Raw genomic sequence first — 20429 nt, 5'->3', positions numbered from 1 at the left:
GTGGCCCAGGGACACCACAGACACTGCCCCGAAGAAGGAACACAAACGGCCAATGAGCGCATCCAGTGATGCTCAGCGTTTATTCATTAGGGAGGTGCAAGTCCCGACCATAATGAGAAACCACCCTCCATCCATCAGCGGCGAGTATGCAAAACAACAGAAAATCACAAGTGCTGACCAGGACGCAGAGAAACTGGAATCCTGCGCATTGCTGGTGGGATTGGTGGCTCCTTAAAACATTAAATGTGAAACTACCCCGTGACCTAGAAATTCCACTTCTAGGTGTAAACCGGAAGGAAGCGAAAGCGGGGACTCAGACCGGTACTTTGCCTGCCAGAGCTCACAGCAGCCCCACTCACAACAGCCAAAGGGCATTACAACTCAGGAGCCCATCAACAAACACGGATAAACTGAACACGTCCTGTCCACATGACGACTGTCACTTAGCCGTGAAAAGGAACAAAGTTCTCATACATGCCACAGCACGGATGAGCCCGGAAAGCATCACGCTCAGTGACAGGTGCCAGACACAGGAGGTCAAGCGGTCCCCTCACACGAGAGACATGAACAGGCAGATTCACAGAGACACAGGAGAACGGGTTACCAGGGGCTGGAGAGAGGGCTTGGGGGGTTAGTGTTTAGTGATGGGGACAGAGGTTCCGTCCGGGGTGACGGCAAAGTCCTGGGGGTGGACGGTGGTGCCCACTGTACAACACTGTGTGCGTCCTAACGCCACTGAACTCTGCACTTAAAAATGGTTGAGACGGTCAAGCTTGTTATGTATCGCTTGTCATACATGCAAAACAGATGTGCCTACATGGGCTTTTCGGTGGAAGGGGTTTTTCTGTCATGCCGTCACGTTGGAAACTATTTCTCAGGTGTTAAATAAAAGCCCCTAAAACCATACTCACCACATGGCCTGGACCGACACGGGCTTGAAGACGTGCATCCTTCCTGCTGTGCTGACGCTGAATCCACTAGGAGTGAACAACAGCAACAAAAAGACATCGCGGTGAGAAGACAGACCCTCTACCCACACCACTGTGGGACAACGGGGGCAGGCCTGCTGGGGACGCTCTGAGGACAAGTGTGTCTCGTGCTGTCAGATGAGGGACTACAGGCCAGCTGCGTCAGACAGGGGCAAAGCAAGGGGAAAAAAACAGAGGTCCCCAATCCTAGAAGGCTTGTTTCTAACCCAGCAACGCGAAGCCTACAAAAACTGAGGCCGTGGCAGCTTCTGACACGGTCTCATCTGTGCTCTTGCAGCAGCCCCAACCCACCTGCCACGCTCCACCCCACACCTCCCATCAGCCTGGGGTTTGTTTGTTTGGGAATTGCACTGAAAAATGTATTAATGGAAGGCAAAATTTTAAAAAGAAAAAATGTTACCATAATTCTACGTCTTCAAGAAATCAAATTTTTATTTCTTTCTCCCAGATCTACCTATGGGGCAGCATAACTTTTACTGCTGGAATCCCAGTGGGGATGATTTCCGATCCTGCTTCTTTCCACCCACCGCAGAACCCACGCATCTCTGCTGGGGACAAACGTATGCAGAACCTGATGGGCCTTCCTCTCGTCCACCGGCCCAGGACCAGCCCCTACGCCGCCCTCGGAACACTGCTGTGCCCGTTGCTGCATGTCCTTCCCTGCACCCACGGAGACTGTGAGCTCCTGGGCTGTCCTGTTTCTCTGTGAACTTTCGGGGACCAGCCCCACATAGAGGGCATGTCCTGAGTGTTCATTTACCACATCATGGCAAACGAATGAATGTCAGTTTTCTGCTGCTCTTGAACTTCACACAGCAGCGATCTCCTGTAATATGCTTCCACTGCTAGTTCACGACCCAAACTCCTTTGCGTACCGCCCAGAATGCCCCTCACCTTGTGTGGCTCCCTAGAGGGCAATATTGCTTCTCCTGATGCAATAAACATGTCATGCACGTGATTCTATTGCTAACGATTACCCAGTGATGTTCAAACCTACTCACGTTTCAGAGTTTATAGTGACGAAAAGGACCTTTCAAGAGGATCAGCTTACCCATCGCCATCGAGGTGGATTTTCGTGTCACTCCACAGTCGGAGAACCATCCCAATGGTACAGCTTTTACTGTGCGGAAGGAAAGAGAAGCCTCCTGGTGTTGGAGTCCCCTGCTTACCCACACTTCCCTGCGTCTTACCCAGCCCACCCAGATCACAGAGGGGACTGGCCCCTGACCTGGGTCTGGCTGCTGGGTATTATCTGGGAGAAGCTCTGCAGGCACTGCTCACCCCTGAACTCTAGAAGACACATCTGAGATGGCCCGCTACAGGGAGCTGCCAGTGACCCCTTCTCAGAGACAGTCACAGGGGGCTCTGACCCCACCATCCGGTGTGAGGGCAGGACTCAGCCCTCAACTCCATAAACACCAGGACTCAGCTGCAGCTCCCAGGGGACAAGGAGCAACCAGCTGACCACATGACCTCCATGCAGCAGGGGTGAAGTCGCTGACAGCTGGTGCACTCTGGGCACAAGGCCACACGCACTGGGGGACACGGGTGAGTGGTGGCAGCCGACCCAGCCTCTGGTCCTGAGGTGAAGGAGGGGAGGGTGCCAGCACCATTACTGGAGTACAGTGCGAGACCTCTATTTCTGTACCTTCTGTGCAGCTGCTGTTTTAAGAACTAGTTTCATCTGCTTTTGTTTTGCCCATCCTCACTGTGAAATGATACTTTAGAGACTGGCGCCGCTGAAACACACGGAGGGAATGAAAGGGCTTTATCAGTGGGGCTCCTCAGGTTATTGCAAACATTCTTCAGGCAGTTGAAAGAATCAGCTTGTGAGAAACCATTGTCACTGAGCCAAGACCAGCGCCACTGACCTCTGGGGATCTCCCACTTACATCTCTGCTACTGCTGCACAGCCGCCCAGGGAATAATGTTACGAGTGTGCAGCTGTGCAGCCAAGGCGCCTGGGTTCGCAGAGCATCTGCAACCACGCCGGGCTCTCCCACCCTCGGCTTCTGTGTCTGTGGGGAAGGGAGTTTTAAGTCCTTCAGGTAGAAGTAGACTAAGCCTTTTGGGTTAGGCCACTTCTCAGGTCCGACCCTGCAGTCCTGCCTGTTCTTGATGAACTAACTCTATTTCCTTTGCAGAGCTGCAAAACAGAACTTATTTTGAGACTCAGAGCTCCTGGAGCTTCGTGGCTGTATCGTTGCAAGGGCGAGGCAAGGAGGTCCCCAACTGACACGTCCCTACCCCTGAATGTGCCCAACTGCCCACTTGTCCTTTAAGACATGGCTTAGCCACCACATGCCCCAGCAGCCTTTGGCATGGCCCCTTTACAGCCACCCCTCTCCTGTGTCCCCAGTACCCCCCATGTGTCTCTGTATCACTGAGCCCACCAGCTGGCATCTCTGATCATGGCTCTCTTCTTCCTCACGGAGCTTACAGGCTCTCTGAGGCCAAAACCGTGTGTGCTGGTGCTCTGTTTACCTGCGCCTGGCCTATTGTCTCATACACAGGAGAATGAAAAAAAAATTGTTTGCTTAATGAATAAGCAGATTAATGAATGATGATTAAAGGGAGTCCCCTTAATCTGGTTTTAACAAATCTAGGCTTTGCAATGGTCTCACATGCATTACCTTATCCTAGAGGTAAGAAGAACCACTTGCCTTCATTTCACAAAAATAATAGGATCTATGATATCCCGAACTTGGCCTCTAGTTATTGGGAAATTCCAAACCTCTCTGACCCGGGACCTGTTGGCCAGTGCTTGGGAATCCTCGGGACAGCAATACTGGATGAGGCACTTGATGCGCTGCCCATCAAACACACACTTCTTACGTGGGCCGGTCTGCCTGGATGGCATCCTCCCTGCTTCACTGGGCTGGTTCCTGCTTCTACCTGGATGTTCACCACAGCCATCACCTCCTTCAGGGAGCCCTCCAGGCTAAGGTGCCCTTTCCAGAGCACCGCCAATAGCACCCAGTGTTAGAGCTCCACGCACAGTGTAACTTTCCTGTCCTCTCAGCAGACCCTGAGCTCTGAGAGCAGAGGCTGGATCTAGCACAGCACCCGCATGACAGAGCTGAGATGCCATGCTCTGTGGTGCCCGGTCACCCCACCACCTGCCATCACCCACCCCACCGTCACCTCCCAAGGTATGGGACCATGCATACCGCAGTCCCGTCAGACTCACCTTTCCTTACTGGAAAAGTCGACGCCCAGCAGGATGCTCTCCTCTGTGTCCTGCCGCCCGCTGCTGTCCACCACCACCATGTACCGCACCCGCTCCGCCCAGGCGCTCTCCAGGCGCACGGCCTGTGCAGGCAGAGATGCTCTCACCGGCTGCCTCTCCAGCGAGGGCCCCCCTCCCTCGCCCAACCAAGGTCAAGGGCTTCTGTTTTCTACCTTTCTTTCCCCCTGTGAGTTTAGGAATCAAGATGAGATTCTTATACACGGGAGCCACATCTCTCTTATACCCCCAACAAGAAGGATGGTGCCCGGCTCAAAGGAGACCCCCTCCCCAAGTTTGTTAAATGGCTGGATAATAGCATCCAGAGAATGAAGATGCCGACTTAGCACAGACTGATACGAGGCCCTGACACTCCTTTCTCTGGGCCTTCTGGGTGCTGAGGAGCAAACTTCACTTCGGCTTTTGTGAACAATTTGGGAGAATTTTTAAAACTCGGAACTCATACCCCACCCTCCACCATACCCACTGCTCATAATTCCCTACTAAATTTCACAATTAAAAATTCAAACTTGCCACTCTCGTCTCTTCTTACCAGCTTGATTCTGTCTTCACATCGCAGAAGATTGATCATTACTTGAAGGTGTTGGGGCAAGTCACCTATCAGACCAATGAAAAAAGTTTTAGAAGCTCACCCACCTACTTTCCAGGCAGAGACCTAGGAGAGGCTGATCTTATGGGCCCAAGAGAAGACCCAGGTGTTAAAACTCCTCTCCCTCCACCCCAAGGGACACATCACAAAACCATGAAGCCTCAGCTCTCTCACCCTGCTCCCAAAAAGTACAATGAGCAGGAGTGAGACACAGCTTTTTGCTCTGTTTTTAGAAGTGACTTTTATTTTCCCAAATACTTGCGATATGGGTTTTTAAATGCAAAATTTGGCAAAAATAGACAAGCCTGGAGTGGAAATATCATTAAATTCAAGCAAACGTCATTTTGCAGGGTAAGGCAGCAGGAACCAAGGACGCGGCTGAAGGAGGGGCCAGCGAAGAGCCTCTGAAGGGAGCAGGCCTGGACTGGGCGCCGCTTTCCCCCTCTCAGCTCTTCCGCACCTGCCATGTGAGGTTAGGCTTCCAAGAGCAGGGGGCACCTGACTCTACAGACAAAAGGCCGAGGCCCAGAGAAATGACAGCAAGCTGCCACTTTTTCTCTGCTTGCTAAAAATCACACTCCCCCACCTCCACCCCAAGTTATTTAAGAGGCAGCAATCCAGGGCCAGGTTCCCAACTTCTCTGAGTGGCCCCAGGGTGCAGCGGCCCCCCCGGGCTAGGCAGGGCAGGGAGGCGGTGGGTCTCCAAGGCCACGCAGGATCAGCCCAGTGGAAGGAAGAGCTGGGCATTCCAGGCAGTGGGGCCTCGGAAACCAAAGTTCCTAATTGGTAAGGAGCAAGTGTGACTCTAATGTCGCTCTTCTCCTAACTTGTACATTAAAAAAAAAAAATGTCTGCATGGGTTTCTTTCTGAAGAAAAGGTTCATCTGTAAAGATGCTGATATAGAAAAATGCAAGGAACACTCAGAAAAAATCTGTATTAATTTCATTTTGTGCAACACCCTGAGGCAACGATTTTCAACCTTTTTCATCTCATGGCACACACAAACTAATTACAAAAATTCTGCAGCACACTAAAAAAATGTATTTTTTGGCTGATCTGACAAAAAAAAAAGTAAAATTTTGATTCATTCACACCAGACAGCTATTGTTGTGTTGGCTGTTGCCGTTTTTTTTATTTGACAGTCTAAGGGAAAAGGGAAACTGACAAGTTTCTTGTGGTACGCTGCTTGAAAATTGCTGCCCTAAGGAAATAGAATTATCTTTTTTTTTTTTAAAAAAGAATTACCCTATAGAGCACAACTAGAAACCCAGTAGGATCAATACACTGAAGTTATTCCTTTGGCAAAAGTACCTTTTAAATTTTAGGACGGGTTGATATGTGATGTCCAAGTTGTACTTCCTGCCTCAGAGAGGAATTGGGTCATCAGAAAATTGCCCCTCACAAAATAAGGCACCAAACGAAGCAGAAACAGACTCGGAGACACAGAGAACAGACTGACGGCCGTCGGAGGGGAGGGGATGGCGGTCTGGTGACGAGGGGACAGGAAGAAGCAGTGCAAACTGGCAGTTACTCAAGAGCCGCAGGGATGTGCCTTACAACCCAGGGCACATGGTCAGTAACGCTGAGATAAACGGGTACGGGGCTGCGGGGGAACCACTCTGTAAAGTACCTGGTTTTCTAACCACTTTGCTGTTCCTGTGCAACTAATACAGAATAATTCTGAATGTAAAATTCAGTTGGAAAGATTTTTTAAAAGCAAGCCGCTCCTGCTGTCTGTTCTGTTCTAGGGTCCCCAGGGCACAGCACCCCGCACTGGCACCACTTCCCGTGAGGAATGACTCGGAGGTCAGGATGCACTTGGAGAAGGATGCAGGGCCCCTGTCCCTTTCCTCTACCTAAGGGCGCCCTCGCCTGTCCTGTCACCAATGCCACAAAGGCCGACAACCACCACGCGACAACCACCACGCGGGTCCTTGGCTTGCCTGGGCCCTGAGACCACCTGCTCTGAGTCAAAGCACACAGATGAAAGTGAAAGCAGCCCCAGGTCAGACAGGCGCCTACGGGAAGGGGACACTCTGTACAGAGAGATTCCTTTCAGCGGGACAGCTCGTGGAGGCGTGGGGCTGCCGAAGGGGTCCCGACCCCGGTCCGGCGTCCACACACGGTCTCCGCACGCCGGCGTGCTCGCCAGGCACCTGCACAGAAACCGGAGCAGAGAAGCACAGAGGGACTGGACTGGCTGACACGAACTAAATTACTTTTACGTGTACAGAACCCACCCTCCGTTGCACTCAGCTCTGCGCAGCGATTACTGATGGGGCTGTGGGGCACCCCGGGACGGTCCGCAGTCCCCCGCCTTTCTGAGCACACCAGCCATCCCAGACCCCAGGGGCCCACAGCCACCAAGCCAGCGGCCTTCCTCCTGCTCTCACGCACATTCAGGGGACACACAAGCCAGCCCGACCCGGGGTTTCTACAGAACAGTTCTGCACTTACTTCCTCCAGCTCTCGCGCAGTGTGAATGTACTGTCTGATTCAGAGGAAGGAGACGCTTCACACTCACACCGAGTGAACAAAGCCTGGGCATCGTTCACAACAATGACATAAACAATGATTAAACCCCTAACGGGGCAAAACTGTTGGCAAAATCAAGAGTGAAGGTTCTGTGGATGGGATTTTGGTCCTGGGAGCCATCACAGTAACCGTCATAGCTACCACAACAGAGCATGTACGAGGAGACAAATGTGCTACCCGTGTGAGTTTTGACGTCCACACCCTCCGAGGTTCTGGTCCCTGACACCCACTGTAAAGACCAGGAAACCAAGGCTCAGGGGCTGATGGTGACAGCGGAGTGAGCTGTGGAACCGGGATCGGGCGCCGGTCTGCCTGGCTCCGAAGCCCATATTCTTTCCCCAAACCACAACGCCTCCTTGTGCAGGGCAAGTATTTCCTTAGCTTAAAATAGACCTGAACCTTGATTACAAATATCATTACATGAAACTGTTGGTTGAGCCTTCGGTGTTTGCTATTGAACTGTAAGATACGAAGTTCTAATCGAGGCCCTCAGATCCAAAATGAGGCTGGATGACCGGAGGTCAAACAAAACGATCAAAGTGACAAGAAAACTGGCAGTCTGCCTTCCCCTACTGTCCGAGGGTCCAGGACCTTTCCAGCTCACACTCAGGTGTGTAAGGCCTTTCCAGCTCACACTCAGGTGTCAGTGGCTTGCCCAAGAAGCACCTGGAGAGGTCACCACCTATTACAAAGATCGACTTGTGCACAAATGTTTTCTGAATTCTACTTCTCAAATTGCCCTTGGTTTCATAGTCCAGTCACCAGAGAAAACCAGGCTTGTTACTTTATAGGTGTTCCTCATTTGTTTGCTTTTGGACCTAAAGTAATACTAGTTTCAATCCCTGCTTTATCACTTCCCTATGTGCCTGAACCAAATCCGCCATTAAAAACAGAGACATCCCATCTCAGTGCGTGCCAAAGGCTCGTAAATAGGTTCCCCAAACGAGGCTGGCTGGAGCTCTCTTTGCATTGTAAGAGTAACACATCCTGTTATAGAAAAGCTGGAATGAGAATTTAAAACCTTTATCACCTGTAGGCCCAACACCCGAGACAACATGTTATAGCTCTGTTCCACTGGAAGGCCAGCTAGGAATCCTCTCTGTTGGCACTGGGGTTCCCTCTGCCCCTGGCTGAAAAACGAGGACTCCATGAGTTCTGTCCGTGGGTACCCTCTCTTCCCACCCCTATGGGGTGGAAGAAGGGAGGGAGGGATGCACAGTGTGGACACACACCGCTCTGTGAGACCAGGTAGGCTATCCGCAGCTCATGTCAAATAGGTCACTAAATTTTGTTTCTTTCTAGATGGTCTTGGCAAAGTTTAATAACTGATGTTTTTCATTCAACTGCCTTTTATAAAAACAGATTTTTTTCTTTTTGATACTAATTGTAAGAGTAGTGGATTGTAGAGAATGTGGGGAAAAAAACCCCAAAGAAAGAAATTTTCCAAATGCTCAGAGAAATGACATCTCCAGCGTAGGTTCGTGGTACCCCAAGGTGGCTGGCGTCAAGGGGACACCACCTGGCTATAGTGCCTGCTGGTGCATTTGTTTAAAAAGTCATACTACAACTTAAAATATACAGTTAACTGTAAACTCTGAGTAGTAAATCTTCACATCCAAACCAAATACTACCAACCATTTGGTTGAGTCAGACACAGACACTCAAAAGGGTGGTCACCTGCTCCCGGTGCCACCTGCAAAACGCATGGACCGCCCGCACAAGGAAGGGCTTTCATTACAAGCTGGTCCCGCCACCGTTCTCGCCTTGCAACCCAGCAGACAGCTCACCACCAGTAATAGGAAGTCCCTCTAGTAGCAGAGAAAATACGTTCCGACGTGAGGACACCAGTTTACCTGCGTGCTTGTGGGGATGCTGAAGACTTCGCTGGCCTTGAGGGCTGCTCCCCTGCTGTAAGAAGAGGGCTGCTCCTTTCACCATGAAAAAGCTCTCACTTACACTGGGAAGAAGAAAACCCGAGCACAGTTAGGCTGGAATTCAGAGAGGAAAATGGGCCAAGACATGCTCCAGAGGCAAAGCTGGAGTGCGGACAAATAGCATATAAAAATCAAATGGGATAAAACAGCTTTTACAGAAACTTCACATAACAGTCTTTCTTCCCAAACCTTAGCGGCAAGCCTGCTGCTGGAGAGTTTGCATGATGAAAGAATGCTGCCACTAAAACGCCCGAGGTTTTACGTGGGCTCTTCCAGGGCCAAGAGCCCCTTCCTGCAGGGCACTGTAAAGGGACGGCACTGTAATACAGCATCTTCTAAAAATAGGGACTGACTCTCGGACTAGGACAGGGTGATTCACTGTGTGCATTGAAGTCTTGCTGCTGACCTCTGTTTCTGACTCCATGACTTTTAACAACTTGACGGCTTCTTGATGCCTTCCCGTGATGGAATCCGAGGAAGCGGAAATGACACTTCCACTGTTTGTTTGCATCTTAAGAAGAGAGAGTGGCTATTGACCTGTGATGTAACTTAGCCCAGGTTGCTCTGTCCACTGTTGCTGCAGAAAACCTGAACTTGACCCAATGAATTTTGGAGCAGAATGAATCTTTGGTCTTTTGTTATTTTAACTACCAACAACATTTACATTCAGCCCTGGCTGGTGTGGCTCAGTGGACTGAGTGACGGCCTGCAAACCAAAGGGTCTCCGGTTCGATTCCCTGTCGGGGGACATGCCTGGACTGTGGGCCAGATCCCCGGTAGGGGTATGTGAGAAGCAACCACACACTGATGTTTCTCTCCTTTTCTTCCTCCCTCCCTTCTCCTCTCTCTAAAAATAAATAGAATCTTTAAAAAAAATTTTTACATTCAACCTATAGCTAAAAAATTTGCAATTAAACATTTTTCAAGGTTTCCAAATGCCCCCAAAATTCTTTTGCTGATGGAGAAATTAAGACTGTATAAATTGATAGACTATATTATCTATTAATTACTAGAATTATTCAAAAATTCCATCAACTCTGAAAATTACCCATAAAATACACCAAAATTTTTAGCAGTATTTTTTGAGGGGTCGAACTATCCGTGATCATCTTCTTTCTACCCCTTTGTATGTCCCAAAGCTCCTACACTGAGCAAATACTAACTTTTTAAAAAGATTATTTTTGTTGGATTTTTCAAAGTAATAGAAAACATTGTACTCGTTATAACAAAAAAACACATTTTACTTTTATTAATTTTGTGAGAGAAGATCACAGTTCAAATTTTAGGAAACTAGCCCTGGCTGATGTAGCTCAGTGGATTGAGCATAGGCTTGCAAACCAGGCAGTCGCAGTCCGATTCCCAGTCGGGGCACATGCCTGGGTTGCAGGCCAGTTCCCAGCAGGGAATGCATGAGAAGCAACCATACATTGATGTTTCTCTCCCTCTCTCCTTCCCTTCCCCTCTAAAGATAAATAAATAAAAATCTTTAAATAAATAAATAAATAAATAAATTTTAGGAAACTGTAAAGATCATTAATTCTCTCTTGAGCAACCAATTAAAATGTAAATAATGTGAAGGGGAAAATCTTTTAAAAAACCTGCACTTTTTTTGTTTGTTTTCACAGAGAGCAAATCAATTCCTGACAGAAACACAACATCTTCTGTAACATGAAAAAGCAAGATCACCTTTGCCCAAGACACCTAAGGTGAGTAGTCGGACGTTCTAATCCTGAAATAAAACACTCAGCTGAGGGCTGTAACTCTAAGTGCTAAGAAAACTCACCACACAAACTAGCATGGAAGTCAGCAGATCCTGGAATCAGAAGAACGGTTATCTTCTGGAATGTAAGTCCATAATCAAATCTGTTCATTTTTCCGGTTGAATTCCCGTGCTAACGATACTGACCTGCTCGAACATTGAATACTAAGGCTTAGTTCTGCCTCTCTTACTTGGGCCTTTGCATTACCGCAACCTGGCTTCACAGATTTCCTAACACCAATACCTTACATCTGTACACCACTTCTTTATTCACGATTGCAAATGCACTGCCAAGCCATCCTTCCGCCTACTAGTCACATGTCTGTGCTGTGAGTTACAAGTGTTGAGGGGCCCGGGACTGCAAACGATGGAAGGAACGAGAAGCCTCCTTTCTCTGCTGTCCCACTCTCGCCCACAGATGGCAAGAAGCGCTTAGCGTCCTCCTGGCGCCTTTGAAATCCAGGTTGTCTCAATTTAGCAGGTGGCAGGATTGCCCAACACTTTCCGACCCTTCCAATGCCTCACCCTCTCCTTCCTTAAAATTTCACAACCACGTTTGTTTCCAGAACTACTCTATTTTAGACCCAGATCGATTACTACCTTCTCTCAGCAAAACCTGAAAGCGCTGCCCAAGGGACTCCAAAGCCCATGAAACTTAACAATCAGTTCATCAAAGCCGCTGGGGAAAATCTCTGCAAGGCAACATCAGCCTCTTTTGTTCATGAGTTAAAAAAAAAAAAAAAAGGAAAAAGAAAAACAAAAATCCATACTGACCAGAAACCCGAGCACTCTGGAAACAGCCAGCCATTAACGGTGACCTTTGCCTTGGAAATCATGGGCGAAAATTCCCCTTGGTTTCCCTTACACTTCCTTTGGAAAGAAAGGGGAACAATGCAAAAGAATAGGCCGGTTTTACCCCGTGATCCCTGTGACCACTGACGGGAGAGGCCAGCCGGGCCCCAGGGTTCCCGAGGCTGATAAAGAGCCGGAGCCTCCCGTGCACTCAGGCTGTGTGGCTGCGGCTGGGAACACACCACCTCTGCCCTCCTCCCAGCAATCAGTCACGGGCGTTTACTGGAAGAGTGAGACTGGAAGCCGCAGGGAAGCCCAGGGAACACATTATCCCCGAGGAGCTGGTGCCCTCGCCCTGTGCCTGGGGAGAGAGTGAGAGGATGCAGCACGGGGATGGCCACCCGAGATGACCGTGGGGCCAAGAGGCCGCGGAGCAGAGGCCACGGAGCAGGGGCCACCACAGGATTCACGGAATGAGATGCAGACATTCCTCTTGACCCTGCTTCCCGTCTCCTGGTCTGAGCTCACTGCGCCAGAGCGTCACGCACCCTCTGGCTGGCTGACGCCAACACCATCTCCTGCTGCCAGTGCTCCGTGGGGCTCTCGGCCCGGCTGCTAACACCCAGGGGCACTGCACCCCGATCCATCAGCCTCGAGGTGCCCCTGTGGGGAAGGAAGCCCTTTAACAGTGCACTTGGGAAATGGCACACATGCTTCCCTAGCTGCTCAGGGCTGGGAGCAAACGCCACCAGCCACCCATCCCGGCTACAGAAACACCAGCCATCGCCTCAAAGATGCTGGTGTCCTAAACAGAGTGACTAGAGCTCCAGAAGGTCAGACCCAGACAAACAAAACTGAACTGTCTTCCTCTGTCGCTGTAAGAAAAAAAATCAGGAATTGAAAGCAAAGCCGGCCCCTGCCCTCCCGACCCCCACCCTCAACGCTGCTATCTCCAGAGCGTAAACAGGCTCTCAGACGACACTGGCTTCAGATGATGATGACGCGGGATTCAAGTTTCTACAACGCACTGAGGACAGAGAAAAACCTCAATCCCTGCTCCTCAAAAACCCCCAGCCCTCAGAGCACACACGGCCAGTCATCCAGACATCAAGGCACGGGAGGAAGAGAGAAACCAGTGTTGACATACGCACTGATTTGGGCTGGAAACCCTGAAGAGCAGAAGAGAGGAGGCAGCTGAAGGGAGACGCAGAAGTCGGTGAAATGGAAAAGGGTCATGACTGCCGGGGTCACAGGCCTCACCGCCCAAGCTCCTGCCTCCCACCCCCTCCGGAGAAGGCGGAGAGGAGAGAGCGAGGCTGGAGGCCTTCAGCTGGGAGTCCTCGTCCTTGGATGATGTCCCCACCCAGAGAGCAAATGGCTCTTAGGAAACTCTCTCGTCTTCCCCTGATGTTTGGGCTGAAAAGGCCCTTGTCCCTGCACATGCTGATGAAAGAGGGCCATTCAGAGGGAGCGACGCAGCCCAAGTCCCTCTGATCGCTTGCCTCCCACGGCTGTGTGGGCCTCAGCAATAGGCACTTGGGTATTCGAAACCGCAGGGAAACAGCTGGTCACCAAGTCACCCACCCCAGGCAACGGGGACCCCAGCTTGTTGCCATCGACATAGTGAAGGATTTCCACTGATTGTCAAAACACCATCCATTCACCCAACAGTGACCGTGGGCAGCTGCCACAGTTTCTTGGCGCTTTCAAAAGCACTTTTACATTCTGGGAATTCTTCAGCCGTGCTAATCGCTACTCGAGGAGGCCAGTCCAGGGAGGGAGCATTCCAGGTAGCAGGACCCTGGGTGCACACAGGAGCTTTGAGAACTGCAGGCAAGGTGCTCGGGAAGGACAGGAGGCAGAGGCAGAGCAGGCCCAGGTCCCTGAGGGCCTGGCACTGTCTGTTTTTAGCACTTCTTTCAGCCAGTGAAATAAAGTAAAGACACTAATAACCATAATGCAGGGCAGAATGGGGTCCGTGCCCTACCAAAGGAACTCTACTACTATTTAGAAGAAGGGAGAGAACATCTACCCGGTGGATTGGGAAAGTCTTCATGAAGGAGGCAGCACTGAGTAGAGGCTTCAGGGAAGGTCTTCTGTGGAAGCTTCTCCCAACCCCAAAATCCTCACGGAAAGATTACGTGAAACACACACTACAGTTATTCGCATTTAGCAGCCAAGGGAACCACAGCTTGCCCAGGAACATACATCAATACCAGACTGAACTAGACTCAAGCACGTCTGTCCCGCGTCCACCTTCTTAACCCCTGCAATGCCATCGTCCCTACAGGTCCAGATGACTAACTGCAGCGCTCTGCTTTCCTTCCACGAAAGCACGTGTCACTGAGATGCCAGAAAATGAGCTCGTCCTCAGTGCCGGCTCCCGACAGGTGGAAGCGTCGTTTGCAGGAAACAGAGAGGGATTCGTGCAGGGCAACACGACCTCAGGAAGAAAAGCCTTGGCGTTAGAGCTCTTGCACTGGCCCTGGGGACAAGCAGAAGGCTTGGAAGACCACCCCAATCACCCTGCCCACGGGACACATCATCGCTGCCTTTGGACTGAATGGGAACTGTGACGAGTCCTGTGGGTGTCGCAGCCACGCTGGCCAAGCCGCTTCCCATCAACAGCACTGTCACTACCAGCACCCACCACATGGCAGAAACCGTGCCGGGCACTCGGCTACGCCCTGCCGCCTGGTTCCCACGGCTCTGAGGGGCAGGTGTGATCTGCTTCATGCGACAACTGCAGGAAGGCAGGCGAACGCCTGGAACAGTCCCCAGGGGGAGCCGGGGAAGCCCTGCGCCTAACTAACCCCCTTAGTGAGTCTGGTGCACATGGAAGCTCGAGGACATAAAAATGCACTGGTCTGGGCTGTAGTTCATGTTCTACTACACGGGTGTTCTGATGCTCACTTACAGGGCTCTGTTCTTTCACCCACACAGCCGATATTTGCAGACTAAGACGCACAGCGCCAAGCCGAGCCTGCCCGAGTGTCCACAAGGGCAAAAGTAATGCTCCCCTTTCAGGGACGGGCACATGTCCGGCTGGCCTGGGTGTGTGCCAGGCCACTTAGAAACGTAATTCCTTGAAAACCAGAAATATGCAGGGTAGCAACACCACAGTACAGACTACTGTGCTAATGCTCCCGATTCCTGCGTCCGGCCATACACCCGAAGAACCGGTGAAACCCCTACGACACACTCACATCTGCATGTAACCGTAACTGATTCTAATTCAAAAGGTCCGCGGTAAGTCTGAGCGTCTGCTTCTTCAAAGTTCCAGAAGCACTCCCAACACACAGCCAGGGTTAAGAACCCCTCAGTTTCACAGTCACAGAAGACACAGAGAAAACTGCTTTCTTCCCTGGGATTCACAAAAATGCCTTACACACAGTAGGTGCATGAGAAATGTTTTCTGTGGGTCAGAAGAGCCACCACTAAAAACACACAGTCCCTTTAGGGGAGAAACACAGTCGGGCACAATGGAGGGAGGTCACGCCAGGTCACAAAACAGAGCCGTGCCCTCCCTGGACGTGGCAGAACAGGTTCGCGGGGGAGCGCACGCGCCAGTCTTCTACCAGATGTTTTCAGGGCCACAACCGTTCCTGCCCTTGAACGGCAGCTGTATCTCCACACTGTGACGGTAACAGCCACAGATCAGACCTCTGATAAGCGCTGCTGCTGAAAAAGCCCTTTAGTTAATGTCAACTGACTGATCTTCTAGAAACTTCAGGGCAGACTAAGCAGGCATTACTATGCTCGATTTTATAGACGAGGACACAGGAAGTTACTTCCATGGTATGATTTTAGGGTTTCGGGCACTACACCTCGCACGAAATCAGAGAAAGGGAGCCTGAGGAAAGGGTGGGGGGGCTAAACCCAAGAGGGGGGGGAAAAACAGGGCAGGTTAAAAAGGGGCCCCGTAAGGGGGGGGCCCCATACCCCCAAGGGGGGGTTTTTTTTTCCTTTTTTAACCAAATTTGGAGGGTTTGGTCTCTGCCGTGAGAGGCCCCGGTGTGAATCCACACGCGTCTGTTCTGGTGTGTAAGCCAGTTTCTCATCAGTTTGGTGAGTGTAAGTTGGTTTCTCGGAACTTGACCATCAGTAATGAATTCAAGTTCAGGACGTGCAAAGCTAAGGGACAAAGCTTGGGCTTTGGGTGGAGCCGTCCCACCGTCCACCTGGGAAGTCGGCACCTGAGAGCCTGGTACACCACAGACACTTGACGAGTTTTGTTTTAAATTCGTAAATGGTACCTTCAACCTGAACAGTTCTTCATCGCTTACAGGTGGCCTGCCCTTACACTTTTGCTCTTCATTCTCAACAGAACGAGTTTTCATCCTTCTAATGAAAGGACCAAGACAGAACAGGTAAATGACTTATCTGCAGTCACACAGCTGATAAGGGGCAGACCCGGACTGAGACGCTCCAAGCTCCCTGCTCTTCCCGCAGAATCCTGCGTCAGAGGGCGGATGGTCTGGCCTATGGCAATGGCAGCAGGTAACACTCAAAACCACTGCTGGTGACGGTTAGGATTCAGAAGCCCATCCCTCGCAAAGTGAAGTTTCTGAAGGTGTAAAGGCGACGGGGGACTTACTCCGTGGAGGAGGTGGAGAGACTGCAGGTGGAGAAGAAAGCTGCTTCCCTTGCTCTTCTCCCACAGCTCCTCCCCTCGCCTGAAACTCACGTTCGAGTCTCAAAGACCCTGAGCTGCACCGAGGCCTCGTTCTTTCTAGTCTGTGCTCCACAGCCCAGGTTGGCAGGGCCTTGTGCCACAAGCCGCCCTCAGAGCACGAGGAAGCAAGGAACTCACCTGCCGCACCTATCAGCCAGAGCTCCACGCTGTCCCTGAAACACGGGACACTGAGCGCAGGGGAATTCCAGCCCTGCAGGGCATCACACTTGGGGAACAGGGTCACAGGCCAGCAATGCTGGCGGGGATCCTCACACATGGGTTCGCTGCTGGGCCGGGGATTGTTTGGCTGCAAGGCGTAGGCTTCTCTCAGACAAAAGGAATGTCCAGAAGTATTTCAGACAGTAAGAGACATTCTCTGAAGCCAGCTTCACAGCTCTCCTTCATACCAATGGGTGGGAGCAAGCAGCTGAATATACCAGCAAGCTCGCAAAAGCAGGGTTTTTTCCACTGTGTCAATAGGACAGCAAGTGATGTGCCTTGACTTGGCCTTATAAGCCTTAGGATAGTTTTCAGATTGCACCCCACCCCCGCCAAGAGCCCGCCAGGGCCCGTCTATAGAGGCCAGAGCTGGTGCCGCCATCCCCCGTACATCTGGTACACCAGGATGTAAGCCCCCTTGGTGAGGGCACCGTTCAGGAAATGCAGTGGCAGCCCGGACAACCCAGCCAGCCGGAAATAACAGCCACATGAAGAAAATGTTTCGAAGCAACTCAAAAATTCCAAGAATGATGATCTCCACCGTCCCAGGTTCTCAGTCCCTCCTTTGGTATGCAGCCCCATCCCATACCCACTGGTCGCCAAGTCCTAACCTTTTCAGGGGCCCCCTCCTTCCCAGCCCCTTAGGCGCCACTACTGTTCTGGCTCCCCTCACCACGGTGGGCCACGTGCACCCACAGGCCCCCGTGTGTGCCTGGCTCTCTGCTAGGGAGCTGCCCACGGTCCCCGCAGGGCAGTGCTGCTGAGGAAAATGGACACGTTCTCTCCTTGTGCCCTCCGAGATGACAGCCACTAGCCACAGGTGCCTACTGAACACTCAGAATGTAGTTAGTGTGACCAGTGAACGATTGCCATTTTAACGTTAGCTAAACTAAATTTTAATTAGCCCCATGTAGCTGGTGTGGCTGGCAGCTCTGGTACTAGGAGAGCATAGCTCTAGGAGCTTGCAGCCTAGCGAGAGCCAGGGCAGGGACCTCTGGCCTGGAACCCACTCCACACAGTTCCTAACGGCCGCCCCTGTCACGCTGTCTCCCAGCTGCAGGGCTTTCAGTGATGAGGCCCCATCTACAGATAAGAGTCCAGACCTCTTGTGTTGGCTTTCTGTGGGACTCACAATTAGCCCTTCTACGTGGTCAACCGAAATGTCATTCATTTGATACCCCCTGACCTCAAGGAGCTTATAATACAATCAGAAAAGGGGATTTATGTATCCCTTCCAGTACCATCGTCCTTACGAACTCTTTTACTCTGGGTCTCTATTCACGGCCTTTCCCTCCCTCGTCCCACTCCCCAGTCCAGCTTCACGCCTCGTCCCTCCCCACACTCGCTACAGGCCACAGGCTCTTCCCTCTCAGGGTTGCGTAGCACCTTTTTTCATTTTGCAGGAAGAAAACTGAGGCTAAGAGGCTAAGTCACAGGAACCCAAGGCCCTGATTCCCAGACTGTGCTCCCAGACCCATAAACCTACCAACTGGTGGGGAAGGTCTCTTCCTGTCAGCACCCTTCAACTTCGCAAGGGGACTCAGTGGCCAGGACACACATGATTTCCAAAATCTCCCCTGTCTGACATATAGTAGATTCTAAGTAAGTACCCAGAAAGGTGTATGTCCTGCTCTCCAGTCTCAGGGCATTTATTTCATGACTAACTCATCTGGGTAATCTCTGGGCAGCTGGAACTCTGGGCGCTGAACACACACAGGATGGACTGGCTAATTAAGACTCACCATACGGATGCTGTAAGCTACAGCCACCTGGAGGATGGGTCATCTTGGCAACCAAGTGCTTCAAACAACACACCAACTAAGTTCTCCACGTCTCCCTGAGGCTCTTAAGACCCAGGGCTATGACTTCTCCTTCTCTAGACCCTTCAGCGCCCAGAAGGCAATGTGCATGCACCCCAGCGAACCTGACTCCACCAATGAACATCTCTGTTGAGGGTCACGCCGAGCACTTTAAACACATCACCCAACCGGACCCTCAGCATCCCCCATATTTCCTACAGAGGGAAACTGTGGCTCAGAGGGGTTATGGCACCTGTCAGGTTCACACGGCCAAGAGGAAGAAGAGCCAGGAAGGGAAACCAGGAGTCTGGTTCCAAAGCACTGCACCTTTGTTGAATTCACACTTCGAGAAAACACAGGATCAAAAAAGTCCTTGTCTCTTTCCCAACAATTTGGACCTAAAACACTTGCTGGGCAGAGGAAGGCAGGCGTCTGTGCACGGGAGGGGTTTGGTTCTCGAGATCAGGGTGTATGACGGTGAGTGAGGGGAGGAGGGCATCCCTGCCGGGAGGGCTGGCTGTGGAGCGGGTAGGCTGGTTACAGATGGGAAGTGGGGCTGATCAAACAAGTAAGTGTTTCAGAGACAGGTGGGAGTTGCTTTTCTCACTGTCAGAGACAGGAGTTACAAACACGGAGAGAAAAACTAGAACGAGCCCAAAGATTTAGGATTGAAATGAAAGGTATCAGTTTGAACTCATGTTTTCTGACATTCTTACCATATTTTCGCATGTATAATGCATACACACCGTGGCTTAACAATAGGTGTAAGAATCCTGCGTATAAAGCACACAAAAACGTGGGTGCGCATTATACACAGCACAATATGGTCAATAGGTACAGAAATAAACACAGATGCAAAAGCGTGCGAGTGTGCACACACGCCCCTGCCTCACTCTGCCCGCCAAGAGGGCCTGTGGACAGCACCGCTCCAACAGGAGTAAGCACGCCTGCCTCGGCTGCTGAACTCCATGTTCCGCTAAAGGGGACCAGGGCTCCTGGGAGAGACGATGGGTTACAGAGACGCGGCAAAGACAGGACCAGAGGGGGCCCGAAAGGTCTAGTGTCAGAGAGCAAGAACGTGCTTAACAACAAAGGGACATGGGCCCTGGCCAGGTCGCTCAGTTAGGTAGAAGGTTGTCCCAACACGCCAAGGTTGCAGGTTCGGTCCCTGGTCAGGGCACGTACAAGAATCAACCAATGAATGCATCCACAGAAGGGGTAACACATCAATGTTTTTCTCTCTCTTCCTCCCCCTATGGCTCTAGAATCAACTTAAAAAAATAAATGAACATGGAAGACAGCTGGCATCAGACCCCACCGACCAAATCGTGGACAATCTGAACTTGGAAGTCAGTGACACAATGAACCAATTATAAACCACTGAACAAAACAGACAAACCAAGAGTCCATATGGGCATAAATAAGTGGAAAAGTTGACGGGGGACTGACATGATCTCAAAGACTCAGGAAATACTTCTTAATGATAAAGGGAAAAGAGTAACTACTGAGGAGTGAAGACAGACAAAACCCACCCAAGGACCGAAGTGGGCAGTGCTGGGACAAACGGAACCGGCATGCCAGCTGGCAGATTTCTCCAAGGACACAGCACCGTTCCTGTGTCATTCCTGCACAACCTGAATCTAATTACAAGGGAACATTGGACAAACCCAAACTGAGACACGTTCCACAACACGATGTCCCCGTCAAAACCATCCGGGTCACGAGTCAAAGAAAAATGGAAGAACGTCCCAGACTGAAGGAGACTCAGAGACGGGACAACAACACGCAACAGGTGACAGTGGACTGGACCTTTCTACTACGAAGGACGCTACTGAGTCAAACGGTGGACCCTGCGGGGCCTGAGGGTGTGACGTGACACGTCAGGGCCAG

At 51.1% G+C, this 20429-nt stretch overlaps 1 protein-coding gene across 6 annotated transcripts in view; it reads right to left on the bottom strand.

Annotated features, from left to right (window-relative positions):
* The window catches only part of SSH1 (slingshot protein phosphatase 1), a 56105-nt gene that overhangs the window by 20407 nt on the left and 15269 nt on the right, over positions 1-20429 (bottom strand). For 3 of the 6 annotated variants that reach the window (XM_037156296.2, XM_037156294.2, XM_053669739.1), the window contains 5 exons: positions 9215-9318; positions 4769-4833; positions 4180-4301; positions 2041-2109; positions 912-977 (listed from right to left, as the gene is read on the bottom strand). In XM_037156296.2, the coding sequence (XP_037012191.2) occupies positions 912-977; positions 2041-2109; positions 4180-4301; positions 4769-4833; positions 9215-9318 (426 nt within the window). Of the gene's footprint in view, positions 1-911; positions 978-2040; positions 2110-4179; positions 4302-4749; positions 4834-9214; positions 9319-11828; positions 11906-20429 lie in introns of those variants that run through there. The other 3 variants (XM_037156295.2, XM_037156298.2, XM_037156299.2) reach the window with 3 other exon arrangements.

The sequence above is a fragment of the Artibeus jamaicensis genome, unplaced genomic scaffold, assembly GCF_021234435.1.
Source record: "Artibeus jamaicensis isolate MK-2021 breed Jamaican fruit bat unplaced genomic scaffold, CSHL_Jam_final contig_525, whole genome shotgun sequence".
Lineage (NCBI taxonomy): Eukaryota > Metazoa > Chordata > Mammalia > Chiroptera > Phyllostomidae > Artibeus > Artibeus jamaicensis.
The sequence above is the reverse complement of the archived record's forward strand: the minus strand, read 5'-3'. Positions and strand labels throughout refer to the sequence as shown.